General features: G+C 37.2%; 1 protein-coding gene across 1 annotated transcript in view; it reads right to left on the minus strand.

Moving 5' to 3' along the window:
* LOC127850377 (cold shock domain-containing protein E1-like) overlaps positions 1-15,105 on the minus strand; it is a 59,371-nt gene that overhangs the window by 17,291 nt on the left and 26,975 nt on the right. The window contains exons 3-9 of the mRNA XM_052383361.1: positions 14,392-14,802; positions 13,069-13,232; positions 8,577-8,787; positions 7,206-7,369; positions 6,139-6,310; positions 5,544-5,687; positions 1,985-2,120 (exon numbers count right to left, since the gene is read on the minus strand). Of these exons, the coding sequence (XP_052239321.1) occupies positions 1,985-2,120; positions 5,544-5,687; positions 6,139-6,310; positions 7,206-7,369; positions 8,577-8,787; positions 13,069-13,232; positions 14,392-14,802 (1,402 nt within the window). The remainder of the gene's footprint in view (positions 1-1,984; positions 2,121-5,543; positions 5,688-6,138; positions 6,311-7,205; positions 7,370-8,576; positions 8,788-13,068; positions 13,233-14,391; positions 14,803-15,105) is intronic.

Raw genomic sequence — 15,105 nt, forward strand, 5'->3', positions numbered from 1 at the left:
ATGTAATACTGGCCTACCACTTGTACTAGTTGATTTGGAGTTAATACAGTAATGCATGTACAAATGAGACACTAAGCTCAAAAGTTAATTATATGTGCCTCTGAAAACTAACCAGAGGAGTGGGTTGAAATTTACAATCTTTACTTGGCATTTGAGGAAATCTGAACTCTCAGGGTTTGGATAGAACATCCCCAAATTAACTTTTCTTTACACTGTTGTTATTTTTGTTCAATACACAAATATTAACCTAACTTTACAAATCCTGTGCAGTAAAGGAAACTAAATCTAAGTTGATATTTTAATATGCTTGATCCTATTTATGTATTAACATTGTTTTATACATACAAACTGTGTTGCTGTTTTTCAATTAACAAGCAGATTAAAAATTAATTATATTTTTATGTAAAATTTGAATTGACAAAATTAAATGCAAGTTGCGTAGCAAGAATTACATGTTTGATTTATTGTCAGTGAATCGTGACATTTTCTCAATGTTTCAGACCACCAGTTTGTCAAAGCTATCAACCGCTTGGATGGTCAAGCTAAATAGAATTGACCCAGCAAATCACAACTGTCCTGTTGCCATATAATATAACATGTGTACATATCATATTAAATTGGTTTTTTAAATGTTGAATTCTCACGTCATTTCCATAAACATAGTATTTACTGGCACAGAAACAAAGGCTTATACATCATTATGAATGAACATGTGTCAAAAATTCAATTTGTAAGTCTCTTTACTGGACAGTGTGAAAACAGAATAAACTAGTGACCTGAAAATCAATAGGGGTCATCTGCGAGTCACGATCAATGTACCTATGAAGTGTCATGATCCTAGGCAAAAGCGTTCTTGAGTTATCATCCGAAAATCATTTTACTATTTCGGGTCACCGTGACCTTGACCTTTGACCTTGTGACCTCAAAATCAATAGGGGTCATCTGCGAGTCATGATCAATCTACCTATGAAGTTTCATGATCCTAGGCATATGCGTTCTTGAGTTATCATCCGAAAACCATTTTACTATTTCGGGTCACCATGACCTTTGACCTAGTGACCTCAAAATCAATAGGGGTCATCTGCGAGTCTTGATCAATCTACCCATGAAGTTTCATGATCCTAGGCGTATGCATTCTTGAGTTATCATCCGGAAACCATTTTACTATTTCGGGTCACCGTGACCTTGACCTTTGACCAAGTGACCTCAAAATAAATAGGGGTCATCTGCGAGTCATGATCAATCTACCCATGATGTTTCATGATCCTAGGCGTATGCATTCTTGAGTTATCATCCGGAAACCATTTTACTATTTCGGGTAACCGTGACCTTGACCTTTGACCTAGTGACCTCAAAATCAATAGGGGTCATCTGCAAGTCATGATCAATCTACCCATGAAGTTTCATGATCCTAGGCATATGCATTCTTGAGTTATCATCGAGAAACCATTTTACTATTTCAGGTCACAGTGACCTTGACCTTTGACCTAGTGACCTCAAAATCAATAGGGGTCATCTGCAAGTCATGATCAATTTACCCATGAAGTTTCATGATCCTAGGCGTATGCGTTCTTGAGTTATCATCCGGAAACCAATTTACTATTTCGGGTCACCGTGACCTTGACCTTTGACCTAGTGACCTCAAAATCAATAGGGGTCATCTGCGAGTCATGATCAATCTACCTATGAAGTTTCATGATCCTAGGCGTATGCGTTCTTGAGTTATCATCCGGAAACCACCTGGTGGACGGACCGACCGACCGACCGACATGAGCAAAGCAATATACCCCCTCTTCTTCGAAGGGGGGCATAATAACCCAGGGATGTAAAATAACTGAAAATCTACAACCCTGCATATCGGTATTGATAAGTGGGGAATTATTTTTTTTGGCCACCTTTCAATAACAAGGGCATGTTTGCTTCGTTGATACGTTAGATTGCCTAGGTAAATATAAGATGGAAATATCAAATAACCAAAACTAACTTGGGCTTTTTTGATTGGCTGGTTCCTTTTCAATGGTTCCGATGTACTTTTCTGGTTTAACGATGACAGATCCAATGGAGCCCTTGGGTATGCTGCGAATTCTACAGGCCACCTGTCGACTGGGCTGGGTGGGGTCCTGGGAATGATAAGAGAATGAATGGGATAGAGGGACATTAGGAATAAAACTTTTCTAAAAAGATACAATTGGCCCTTATTTGTGTCTTCTGCAGAGTTTATAACAAAACAATGCTGTTTTATAAATGTCAATATATAAAGAGTAACCAGACACATTTTTGACTTCCAATACATTTTTTTAACTCATTAAAGGAACCTATTTATTTCTTTTATTTGCTGAAAACATTGTTTTTTATTTATTTGAAGTTTATGCATGAGAGGAAAATAAACACAGTTTAAAACAAGAGGGCCTGAAAGGCCCAAAGTCGCTCACCTGAGATAAAAAAAAATTACCTGTTCTTTGCAGCCCAAGATATCAATGGAACAAATGTTCTTACCAAGTTTCATGAAGAATGAACAACAAATGGCCCCCCAGGCGGCCATGTTTTTTAACAGACCTGAACCATTTTTTAAACTCTTCCAAGATATGTCCAAATTTCATGAATATTGGACAAAAAATGTGTTTTCTAGACTGTTCGCATGTTTTCATTATATACATATAAAGAAAACTGCCCCACCCGCTGGCGCCCATGTTTTCCCACTGATAACGACCATTTTCTAACTCGTCCGAGACATCCACATAACTAATGTTTTGACACAATTTCATGATGATTAGGCAAAAAATGTGACTTCTAGAGTGTTCACAAGCTTTTTACTAAATAAAAATAAGGAAAAAGACCCCTCCTCTTGGCGGCCATGTTTTTATTAACGATCCAAACCATTTTCAAACTCAACCGTCATATCAAGAAAACACATGTTCTTACCAAATTTCATGAAGATTTGACCAAAAATGTGACTTCTTGAGTGTTCACATGTTTTCACTATATACATTTAGAGAAAACTGCCCCCCCCCCCCCGGCGGCCATGTTTTTTCACCGATCTGGAGCATTTTCGAACTCATCTGAGATATCAATGAAACCAATGTTTTGACCAAGTTTCATGATGATTGGGCAATCATTGTGACTTCTAGAGTGTTCACAAGGTTTCTATATAGCCATATTAGGAATACTGCCCCGCCCCCTGGCAACCATGTTTTTCAATGGACGGACCCATTTTTGAACCAACATATCATTTAGACAAACATTTTGACAAAGGAACATGAAGATTGGGCATCAAATGTGACCTCTACAGTGTTCACAAGGTTTTTCTTTTTTTTGACCTAGTGACCTAGTTTTTGACCCAGTTTCGAACTCAGTTGAGGTATCAATTGGACAAATGTTCTCACCTACATGTAGTTTCATGAAGATCGGACAATAAATGTGGCCTCTAGAGTGTTCACAAGGCAAAATGTTGATGCCACACGACGGACAAAAGGCGATCACAAAAGCTCACCATGAGCACGTTGTGCTCAGGTGAGCTAAAAATGAAGCCAAGTGAGATGTCAGATAAATACAAATGGCTCACCTTTATAATTTTATTCTATTCAAGGCAGGAAAATTCCCAACATAAATCTGTTAAATAATGATTTTCTTACTGGATTTAAGTAACACAAAGACTAACAGTTATGTATTTCTAAGAGTGGCCTATTACTTAAATACAGGGTGGAATTACATGCACCAAAAGTACTATTTTAATGTCAACATTTCATTTTTACACGAAGATGAACAACTGATGTTGAATAAATTAATTTCCATGTAATACCTTTTAATTTTACCATGCATCAAATGTTATCAACTTCAATGAATGAAATTAATAACCAACTTGTTACCTCTATACCAAGTTGTGCACTCTTGTTGATGTCTGTGTGTGGTATGAACAAATCTTACGAATAAGTAGGGTTTCTCAGCATATACATTAGTTTGTACATGAATGATTTTATTGCCTGTACCATTTTTATTTATTTGCCATCGTATTGGAATCTTATTTTTTTGATGTCCTGGTATTACTTCTTCTAATTTTCAAATCCAGTTTTTATTCATAAACATTTTATCTGTTTTGTTTTCTAGCAAATGTCTAGCACTTCGGAACACTACTTTTGTAACGTATATAAATATTTTTAAGTGTTAAACCTTTACTATCTAAATTGACAATGGTGTAGCAAAATAGGCAGCCTTTTGCATTAAAAATGCATACACAGGCTATGGCTAGTATTCCATCTGTCCGTATCCGCATACGCAAAAAAATAGAACAAGTCGAAATGCACTGCGCTTATTCCATTCATCCCCATCCGCATCCGAATATCCGCTTGCCCAAAAGGCATCCGCAAAAGAACGTTCAGGTGAGCATTCTAATGCGGATGCGGGCAAAATACGGACGGCATTTAGCACGATGGGGAAGCTGTCATCTCAAAAATCAGCTAAAAAACTAAACACATTTGTAAACAAGAGCTGTCAGAGGACAGTCGCTAGACTATTCGAGTGCTTGACAGTATAACGTAAGCCATCATGGGGAAACTGTTCATATTCAATAATTTATTAGACAATCTTTCGAAAATAAAAAAAGGAAAAAAAATAAAAAAAATTGGGGGGGGGGGGGGGGGGGGGGGGGGGGGGGGAGGGGGTACAATGTGGGGTGTGGTCATTTACTAGACGATCTTTCAAAAATAAAAAAAGGAAAAAAAATTGGGGGGGGGGGGGGTATAATGTGGGGTGTGGTAATTTATTAGATGATGTTTAAAAAAAATAAATTGGGGGGGGGGTAGGGGGGGGTGAGAGGGGGGTATAATGTGGGGTGTGGTAATTTATTAGATGTTTAAAAAAAAAAAATTCGGGGGGGGGGGGGGGAGGTTGTGGGGTGGGGTATTGTTTGGGTGGAATCCATTGTGGTATTCAGGTAAGTGTTGTTTTGTCAAAGTAATCATAAAACTGAATGAATGAACAAGATGCATTAGTAAACAAGTATACCAGCGTTGATAAAGTCATTGCTTAAGTTTAACAATATAAAATTAAATCAATCTTTAAGATATCATTCTGTATTATTCAATGTACACACGTTAGTTATTTCTGTTATTATGCTTAGAACGGCAATGAGCCTTTGTTTTACATTGTATGCAAACGATTGGGTGGGGTAACGACGTACATGTAGCAATACTACCAACTGACAAATATTCTTAAAATTGTGATCCGAATTCAACGGTCACCTGTGGACAGCGGTGACTTTGGTCATTTTCCTTAACTGACCGCTGTTCTCAGGTTTGACTGTATTTGTTTTCCCAAAAAAGAAAGATACGTTTGACGTATGCAGATAAATGGAATATAGCGTCTGTATGATGATTTTGCGGATACGGATGCGGAAACGGATAGATGGAATACTAGCCTAACCTTGGATAACACATGCATTATGCCCAGTTTTCACAGAATGAGGCTCACATTTTCTGCTGTCTGATGATGGCAATAGACATACCTGTGTCACTGTGAACTCTGTCTGATGATGACAATAGACATACCTGTGTCACTGTGAACTCCACTTCATCCTGCACTTTAGTTTCCGACTTGGCGTCCAGAACTTCACTGAAGTGGTAGAACATGCGTGCATCTCGCTCAGCACACTGAATGAAGCCATACCCCTCCTTTAGGCTTACCACCGTCCCCTGGGGAAGAACCAAGAGGGCCATAATGGCTCTGAATAGCTCAACAGAATTCATGTTGTGATCATACGAGAGTAATCTTTGCTGATGCTGCAAATGGGTGAATAGTGTTTCCCTGACTATTTGGTGAATTGTTGAGCTTTAAATACTTGTTTTGCAAAACGTTAAACAAGTACGACTATTCTTGAGAGTACCGGTAGTAGTGGTCTATCAATCATCACGACACATGATTATATAAAGCAACCATAGTGGTGAAAAAGCAGATTTGGTGCCTGCCAAGCAATCAAAAGGTCAAGGGTTTACTTTCCACTCTGGAAGCATTCTAAATATCTTATTATAAGGCAACAAGTTCTAGTTCTACCCAGGCACCAGAACCATCAGTGCCTTAATAAGCCCAAGGCTTTCCATACAATCAAACTAAAATAGATAGATAAAACCAAGACTTATCACCAACCGTCTCTCTGCGTTCCGTAGTCTTTTCAAAGGTCTCAGCCAGGAGCACAATCTTGGTGGCACGCTGCAATTTGTCGCGCCGGTCTGTGGCTATACTGAACTCTACAATGTCTCCCGGCAGCAGTGTGTACTCCCCATCCTGGTCCTTGTCACCGAAAACAATGTCCTGGCTCCTGAAGTACAGTGGAGTCGTGTTCTGAGAAAACTGGGCATACTGCATGTGCTTAAAGTGTCATCCCAGATTAGCCTGTGCAGACTCAGTGAATAGTGCAATTAGGACCCTTGCTCTGGGAATATTGGACTTAATGCATGTGCGTTAAGTGTCGTCTGAGATTCGCCTATGCAGTCTGCACAGGCTAATCTGGCATGACACTTTACACTTTCATAGCATTCTTCACTTAGCCTCTTTATATTGAACATTCTGTTAAGGAAATTGCTGTCTCTTATTAGTCTGTACCAACTGCACAGGCTTATCAGGGCGATACTTATCGCACATGCATTAAGTAAGCCCCGTTTTCACATGGCGTGGCTCAAATAGACTTAACTGTCATCACTTTATAAATATTGTATTATGCATTACCAAGTCATATTTTCAAAAGAGCAGAGGAAGTTGCAGATTTTTTTACCTTTTGTCATTTTTGTCAATACACATAATTTGTGTAGAGTTATCACAGTTTTTGTGGATTGACAAACAGTAAACATAGACCAATCATTTTATTGTGAGATAACCAAGTTTTATGATACTGTACATATTATTAGTACATGCAGATTTATGAAAGTATAACATTATGTTCTGTATACAGTAACAATGGCCGAAATCTGGTAAGTTATGATAGGTCAGGCAATAAAGCAAAAATTGCAATTTGTAAACATAAAAAGTTTCTTCAGAGTGACTTACGTAATTTTTTAGTTAACCTAGGATCCACTTGTGTGTACAGATAGACAGACAGACAATCACTCCTTTCATATATTATACACATTCAAACATAAGTGAAAATTCTAAGAAAAAATAGCTATCACCTTTATATTAATCAGCCATTAAAAAAAGCAACTTATTTCAGGCCTTACCCTTTTGGAGATTCAAACTGTATCTTCCCACCTAAGGGATCACTTGCCCGTTTGTTTGATTTGAGGGTTCGTAACACCTTCCCTTTGAGGCGTTCAATAGAAAAATCTTCAAAGATCACCGTGCCAGATGGCAGAGGTGTGATATTCACAGCTACCTCCTTGCCCTGCAAACAGCAATGCAGATTGGAGCAAAAAGGTACCATGTGCCTTCTAATTTCAATGTCACATGGTACATGTACCTTTTTGAATCAAGAGGGCGTTATGCCAAAATGGGTATATACCATATATGGCCAGGGTAACTCAAGACCAGCCTGCGCAATATTTCAGTTCAGTCATGAGCTACATGTACCTGACAATACAGCCTTCTTGTGCATGCTGATCTTGAGTTGCACTGGTTGCATATGGCATACCAACTCATTTTCGCTAGAAACAGATCTTATTTTTAGAAACAGAACCCAGGACACTTTTGAAACAAATTGAGCAATAAATAATGTTCTCAAATGTTTTATGAATTATTAATTTTGGTATGTGTGTTTCATACATTTAACAAAGCCTGTTGTTTCCTCCTAATCAAGTCCTGAAATCTGCAATTAAAAGTTTATCTTTCAGAGGTGATGGAGGTACTCAGTGTAGAAATAAAGACTTAAAGCTGTAATTACGAATATACATTTCAATCTGATTTGTTTTGGTTCAGGATTTTGTAATTTATATAGTCACTAATTACATTATTATTAATCAAACAAGTTTAATTTTTCCAATATAAAGTAAATTGATGCTAAAATTTCATAAATTCAAGGAACAGGTCATATTCCAAAACAATTTTAAACTAGAAATGGCGCGGCAGAGGCCGTATCCCCACGCCCATGTTTGACCCAGGGTTGGTAATGGGGCCATGCATAGTTGAGATTGACCGTATTGTCATAAGAGAGGTTCAGTATCAATTTGAAGTAAATCGGTGCAGAAATGAAGAAAGTAAAATGTATAATAACATAAATAAATGAGTGAAAATCTCTGACCCGGCCCCGCCCAAACCCCCATAACTTTTGGTCAGATCAAAATTCCAAATAGTGCAGGGTCGCACATATGCTCATAGCTACCATGTGAGTAAGTTTCAAGCTTCTAGTGCTTATAGTGTAGGAGGCGATAGTGGCCAGGATGGACAGACAGACGGACGGCGGAGATAACCACAATATCCCCACGCTTTTCAGAAAGCGTGGGGATAATTATTTGAAATAGTAGGGTTTAATGAGCATGATTGGCAAATAACATGATGATAAACATGATGATAAACACATCGCCATAAAAACAACATATTTTTTAATTACATTAACTGTAGCAGGATTCAATTATAAAATAAACCAGAACACTTACATTTCTAGTCTGAATCTCAAACTCAATGTCATCTCCCAGTAACAATTCATTAATGTTCCCCATGTACTCGCTGTAGTGGAAGAAGATCTCCTTGACGACATCCGCACGCTCAATAAAGCCGAATGAGTCTTTCATTGAGCACACTACGCCCTGATATTTGGTCAGTTTTGGCTCGACTTGCTCGAGTTTTCGAGCATGTAGGTTTCCATTCCTGATAGAGGGATGTAAGGGACTCAAGTTTATATAATTTTTTGGTAAAAGGTTGAACTCTTTCAGTGCTGGAACCAAATTTTAAAGGCCTTTGCAAACAGTTTGGATCCAGATGAGACGACACAGAATGTGGCGCCTCATCATGATTTAAACTGTTCGCTATTCTGATAGTATTCTTTAAAAAAAAATCGAAGAAAATGCTGATTTTTAGAAATTCAGCAGACAACATTTTTAGCAGACGACAAATTTTCCAGCATGCAAAGGGTTTAACAAAATGCCAAAAGCTATGATTGAAACAATAAACATGTATCAGTACCCTCAGCTCATAGGCATTCTGAAACTGATATTGTTCTTATTTTATCACCGTTAATTTTATTAATGAAAATAAAAACTGCCAGAAAAATTCCTCATGCACTTCGTGTCTACTGCACTGTATCAGACGTACTGAATACAGAAAATACTTCTGCAAAAAATAGTTTTTATTCTAAATGAATTTATACCTTACAAAATCATGTTCAAGGTGCAATGTTTACGGTATTAGGAAATATTTCACTTAATAATTGTGGATTAACAAATTTTCAACTAACAATAAAAAGTGTCACAGAATTTGTAAATTTAAATAAACATCCTGGGTGGAGACAAATTCCATGGATATTGACTTGAAAATACTATTGAAATGTTTCTAAATTTTATAAACATTTTATGCAAAACACAAAACGGTGTGCTTTAGTTTATTAAACATGAGACACTCAGAGAGATATTGGTAACTGATGTTTTTTTTCAAATTTGTAAATGCCATAACATAGCATTACATTTAGGCAGGGCTATAGATAACAAGCGTACTTGCAATATTACATGTACGCAATTAAAATAACCAAAAACGTAATTAAATTCAAAATAAAGCGTACAAAAACGCAAATACAAATTTAATAACATAATTCCAGTAAAAACCTTGCGTCACGAAACGCAATTCTTATGAACACCGGGCGTATTTTTTTAGACTGGTTATTTTCGGTACAAAAATGTATCGGATAGTTTATATGCTGTCCTATGAAGAAAAGAAGGCAGTCTTTCCAGTGGTTATCAATCTTTGGGGTACATGTATTATTGTTATTATTCGAAGACCTGTCCTTTTTCTACTTTCATTTTCAAGGTATTTAACTCAAAATGACCCAAAAACGGGATGCATCGATTTGAACAGCCATAACTTCATCAATTGTACAGCGATTTTCCCAAACTCGGTCTCATCAACGCAAAAATGAATGAACTTTTAGAGCTCCAGATAAGGGTCGTATTTTCGTAATTACGAATTATTTTCAAGTCCGTTACGTATTTATTTTAAAATCTTGTCGTACGATTAAGAATTACAAAATCAAGTCATGAATATTATTTTTACATCAGTTCGTATCGATTTTTATTGAGTTCTTTTCGCGTATTTAAGATCTTTGCAGTGCCTATATAGAATGGTTATCGGGTTTGTTTAACAAAGCGCATTTTTTCCAATAAAAGTGGCGTATACAGTCTATCCGTCAAAAAACAATGGCGGCGCCCAAAGCGTCCTCAAAACTGCAAAGCGTCCAAAAACACGCTTTTAATATATTGTACGCAAAGTGATCCGAAGTTAAATGTTTAGAAAGACATTATAGAAATGATCTTATACGATGTTGTATGTTCAGTTTCCGACTCAGTCGGAAAGGCTAAACAAAAACGCGACACAACGGGTCCAAATTTAAACACATTAAAAACATTGAACGAGTGGTATGGACAAGTCCCGTGGCTAATCGTTGAAAAGATTGAAGGGGAGACCCGTTTTAATTGTGAAATATGTAAAAATTCATCTAAGGCATGCAATCTAAACACAGTTTGGGCATATGAAGGTATTTGAAAAATAAAATTGTATAATACTAAAAAGACACTACTGAACTCTTATAAATAAAGTTGCTAGTATGTTTATTTTGAAAATAACCATTATTATTTATTTGTAGGTCATTTATAAAAAATAAGAATTATTTTCCAAAACTAAGTAGTAACGTTAAAAATAAAATTTCAGAGTTAAGAATTCTTTTTGAAAATCTGGTAGTAATTTAAGAATTTCACAAAACCTTATCTGGAGCTCTGACTTTGATCAGAATTCAGTAATTGTTTGTGGTTATGAACAGGTACCTTTTTGAATTCCATTTGTATAAATAATATGGTAACCTTTGTAGATTTTTATTATATTATATATGTAATTCCCTAAATGACCCAATTGAGTTAAAAAAACGGGGGTGAAAAACCCAATTAAGCTCAAGAGTAGGGGGTGACAATTTTTGCTAAAACTCTATTGAATTAACAAAACCCCAATTGTTGTCAAAAACAGGGGGTGAATTACCCAATATACCCCAAAATTTATCTATAGCCCTGATGAAGGTTATAGTTTTTGAAAAGGCATATTGGTAATTCAATTGACAACAAGGGCTGTTTGTAAAACATGCATGCCCCCATTGTGTGAATCCGTTTTCTGTCACTGTGACCTTGACCTAGTGACCTGAAAATCAATAGGGGTCATCTGCCAGTCATGATCAATGTACCTATGAAGTTTCATTATCCTAGGCCTAGGAGTTATCATCAGGAAACCATTTTACTGTTTCGAGTCACTGTGACTTTGACCTTTGATCTAGTGACCTGAAAATTAATAGGGGTCATCTGCCAGTCATGATAAATGAACCTATGAATTTTCATGATCCTTGGCGTAAGCGTTGAGTTATCATCCGGAAACCATTTTACTGGTTAGAGTCACCGTGACCTTGACCTTTGACCTAGTGACCTGAAAATTAATAGGGGTCATCCGCGAGTCATGATCAATGTACCTATGAAGTTTCATGATCCTAGGCGTAAGCCTTCTTGAGTTATCATCCGGAAACCATTTTACTGGTTCAAGTCACCGTGACCTTGACCTTTGACCTAGTGACCTGAAAATCAATAGGGGTCATCTGCGAGTCATGATCAATGTACCTATGAAGTTTCATGATCCTAGGCGTAAGTGGTCTTGAGTTATCATCCGGAAACCATCTGGTGGACGGACCGACAGACGGACCGACCGACCCACCGACATGAGCAAAACAATATACCTCCTCTTCTTCGAAGGGGGGTAAATTACTGCAATCCTCTATAGAATTACTACATCTCATACATTGTAACAGAGGACTTTTTCAAATCACACAAAAGTTTAATCTCATACAAAAACATTTCATTTGGTAAAAGAAATTCTGTAGTAATATTTACCAAACAAACCAGAGCTTTGTCACAGACGTGATGAATACCCCAAAATGCCACATTGACAAAGAATATTTTGCATGTTGTCTTCACAAAAAAACAGTGGACACCATTCTCAATGTTTAAAACGCACTAAGTGACCCCGTGACCGAGCTTTTGACCTGGCATAGCCCATGTTCGAATGTGACCTATACATTATCTAGATACAAATTCTGACCAAGTTTGGTAAAGATCGGATGAAAACTACTTGAATCAGAGAGCAGACACCATGCTTTACAATGCACTAAGTGACCCGTGACCTAGATTTTTATATGCCATGATCCATGTTTGAACTTTGCCTAGACATCATCTAGATACAGCTTCTGACCAAGTTTGGTGAAGATCGGATGAAAATTACTTGAATTAGAGAGCGGACACCATGCTCAATGTTTCAAACGCACTAAGTGACCCCGTGACCTAGTTTTTGACCCAGCATGACCCACATTCGAACTTGACCTAGACATCATCTATATACAACATCTGACCAAGTTTGGTGAAAATCGGATGAAAACAACTTAAATTAGAGAGCCGAAACTTAATACGGACCGACAGACAGACAAACTCACTCCTATATACCCCCCTAAACTTTGTTTGTGCGGGTATAATTATTTTATCACATCAAAGTACATACATGTTTACCAGTCATGAAAACTAACTTAAGGATCAACTTAAATGTGACATGACATCATTAAGATTTAAGTCTAGTTTAAACCTATTACTTTTAGCTCGATTGCATAAAAATCCTAAGGCTTATTTGAAACATTCTCGAGTCCATTTCCTGAGACTAGAACCAGTACTTGGTGTCTCTGGGGGGAGATCTAAAGAACGCTTTCACAGTGGGGATTAAACCCGTGACCTCCTGGTCATTAGGCGGACATCTTATCAATAACGCCACGGCAACCTTTATAAATAGCACTTACATAGAAAGAATATACATATTTCAAAGCCCACAAAAACCAATAAAACTTAATTGTATTCGCTTCATTACCTTTTATCTGTTGCAATGAAGAAAGTCACTTGGTCTCCTGGTTTAATCTGGGTGTTGCCAGTGTTATCCACTATGTCGTCGAGACCGTATGGCAGGAAAAACCACTCGCCATTGTGTTCATAGGTCACCCTCCCTTGACCGTCACAGGAGCCCATTGTTGTTCCCTGGCAGGCAAGCAAGTTTTATGACAGACTAAGGCTTAGTGTCACAAACATAATATTTAAGTCTATATTCTGACTAAACTTGAAGTTTTTTTTCTATTTTTTTTAGATTAGTTTGACAATTAGCTCAAGTTGCTGTAAATAGAAGTTATTTGAGTCTGACTCAATCCCAAGTTTGAAGAAGAACTTGTGCAATTGTTATAGCCGAGATTTGAGTTCGTGAGCTGACAGACATTATTAACCCTTACCCCCATAGAAGCAAAGCTAAAATGTCTTTTGCAACCATCATAAAACCAGAATGATACGCCTGCGAGTAACTCGCATTCTGTTCAGGTTTTATGCTGCTGCTCATCAGTAAATAAGGATTAGAAATGAAGCCTTTGAAACTTGAATCTAGTAAGAAAGGTATTTAATTAAATGTAACTTTCTAAGGGACTACCAATGCGTCAAAATACGTATCTAAGTGATAAAGGGTTAATACTCAGCTGAGTGGAATCTCAAATCTCATCTTTTGAGTTTAGCAGACAATTGAGAATGTTGGAAAAACTGAATCCATTTATATAAGGCTCTGTGGAAGTGATCCTAAGTTTAAAATATGTGGTCAAAAAGGTGCAAGAACGACACAATATAAGTACCAGTATAGCTTTCACTAAATGGGGAATTACTTTTCTAGGGATAAGATTCATCTTGAGGAATAGAATAAAAGTCATGTGAAAATACATATTTGATTATTTGGATCTAGTATCTAAATGCTTTTTGTACTGTTACAGTTAATACACATCATGCCTTCATTACTCTTGCTGGACTTTGAATAATAAATACAGTTGGTAAAAATACATTTCAATCATATAATATACATGTTCCTGGTTTTTATTCCACAACAAACTACATAAGGTAATCATAATTTATACAATTTTAGGATAAAATTGACACTGGCCATTATAATACCAATCTAAATTATGAGTTTTGCCAAACAAGCATGAATTCTTCCCTATGTGTTATAAAAGCAATAATATAATATTTTTTTAATAATATTTATATATAAATATTAACAACATTAATATTTTTCTGCAAACAGCACAGGCACGATGGTGACATTTACACATGAAGAGCTTATGCTTCTTTCTACACTGATATTATTATGTAACACATTGTGACCTACATTTTTTGGCTTGGCAGGTTTGGCTTCCTGTACAACACTGCCAATAAACCTCTCCTCGCTGTAAATCTCACAAGACACGAGATTGGGATCAGTCATAACCATGTTACAGGCCACAGGGCGTCCGTTGCGCCGATCGTACGACATCTGGAACTCTACCGCATCCCCGATCTTCAAACTCTCCGCATCACCTTGAAACTCGCTGTAGTGAAAGAACAGGCGAGCCTCCCGGTCGCAGCACTGCACGAACCCGTACGAGTGCAGGAGCTTCTCGATGAGACCGGTCTCTCTCAGGGACTGGTTGCTGTTCATGATGCCCGGGGATAGAGGTACACCGTTGAGGACTGTGGGACTGCTTGGTGTTCGTCCGTATGAGACAATGGCTGGGTCTTGTACTGCTGGCGGCTGGAAGTTCTGCAAATGTAAGGGCACATTTGTGCTTGACATGTTAAGTTTGGATGTGTAGAGATTTTTGCGTTATAAATGTGAAATTGAAAGCATTTGTGAATTTTGGATTTCAATTTTTATGCAAAAAGGATATGTGTTGGCTTCGTACAAAGGACTCAATATCTGCTTTGCATATGCTTGAAAAAAAAGATTCCTTGTGAAATACATCAGATGGAATTCTGACTACATGGCTAGAAACAACAAACATTGTTAACTCATAAAATACCAGATGTATCATTTGTAATTTTATACATGTAGTATTATAGTAAT

Source organism: Dreissena polymorpha, chromosome 11 (assembly GCF_020536995.1).
Source record: "Dreissena polymorpha isolate Duluth1 chromosome 11, UMN_Dpol_1.0, whole genome shotgun sequence".
Lineage (NCBI taxonomy): Eukaryota > Metazoa > Mollusca > Bivalvia > Myida > Dreissenidae > Dreissena > Dreissena polymorpha.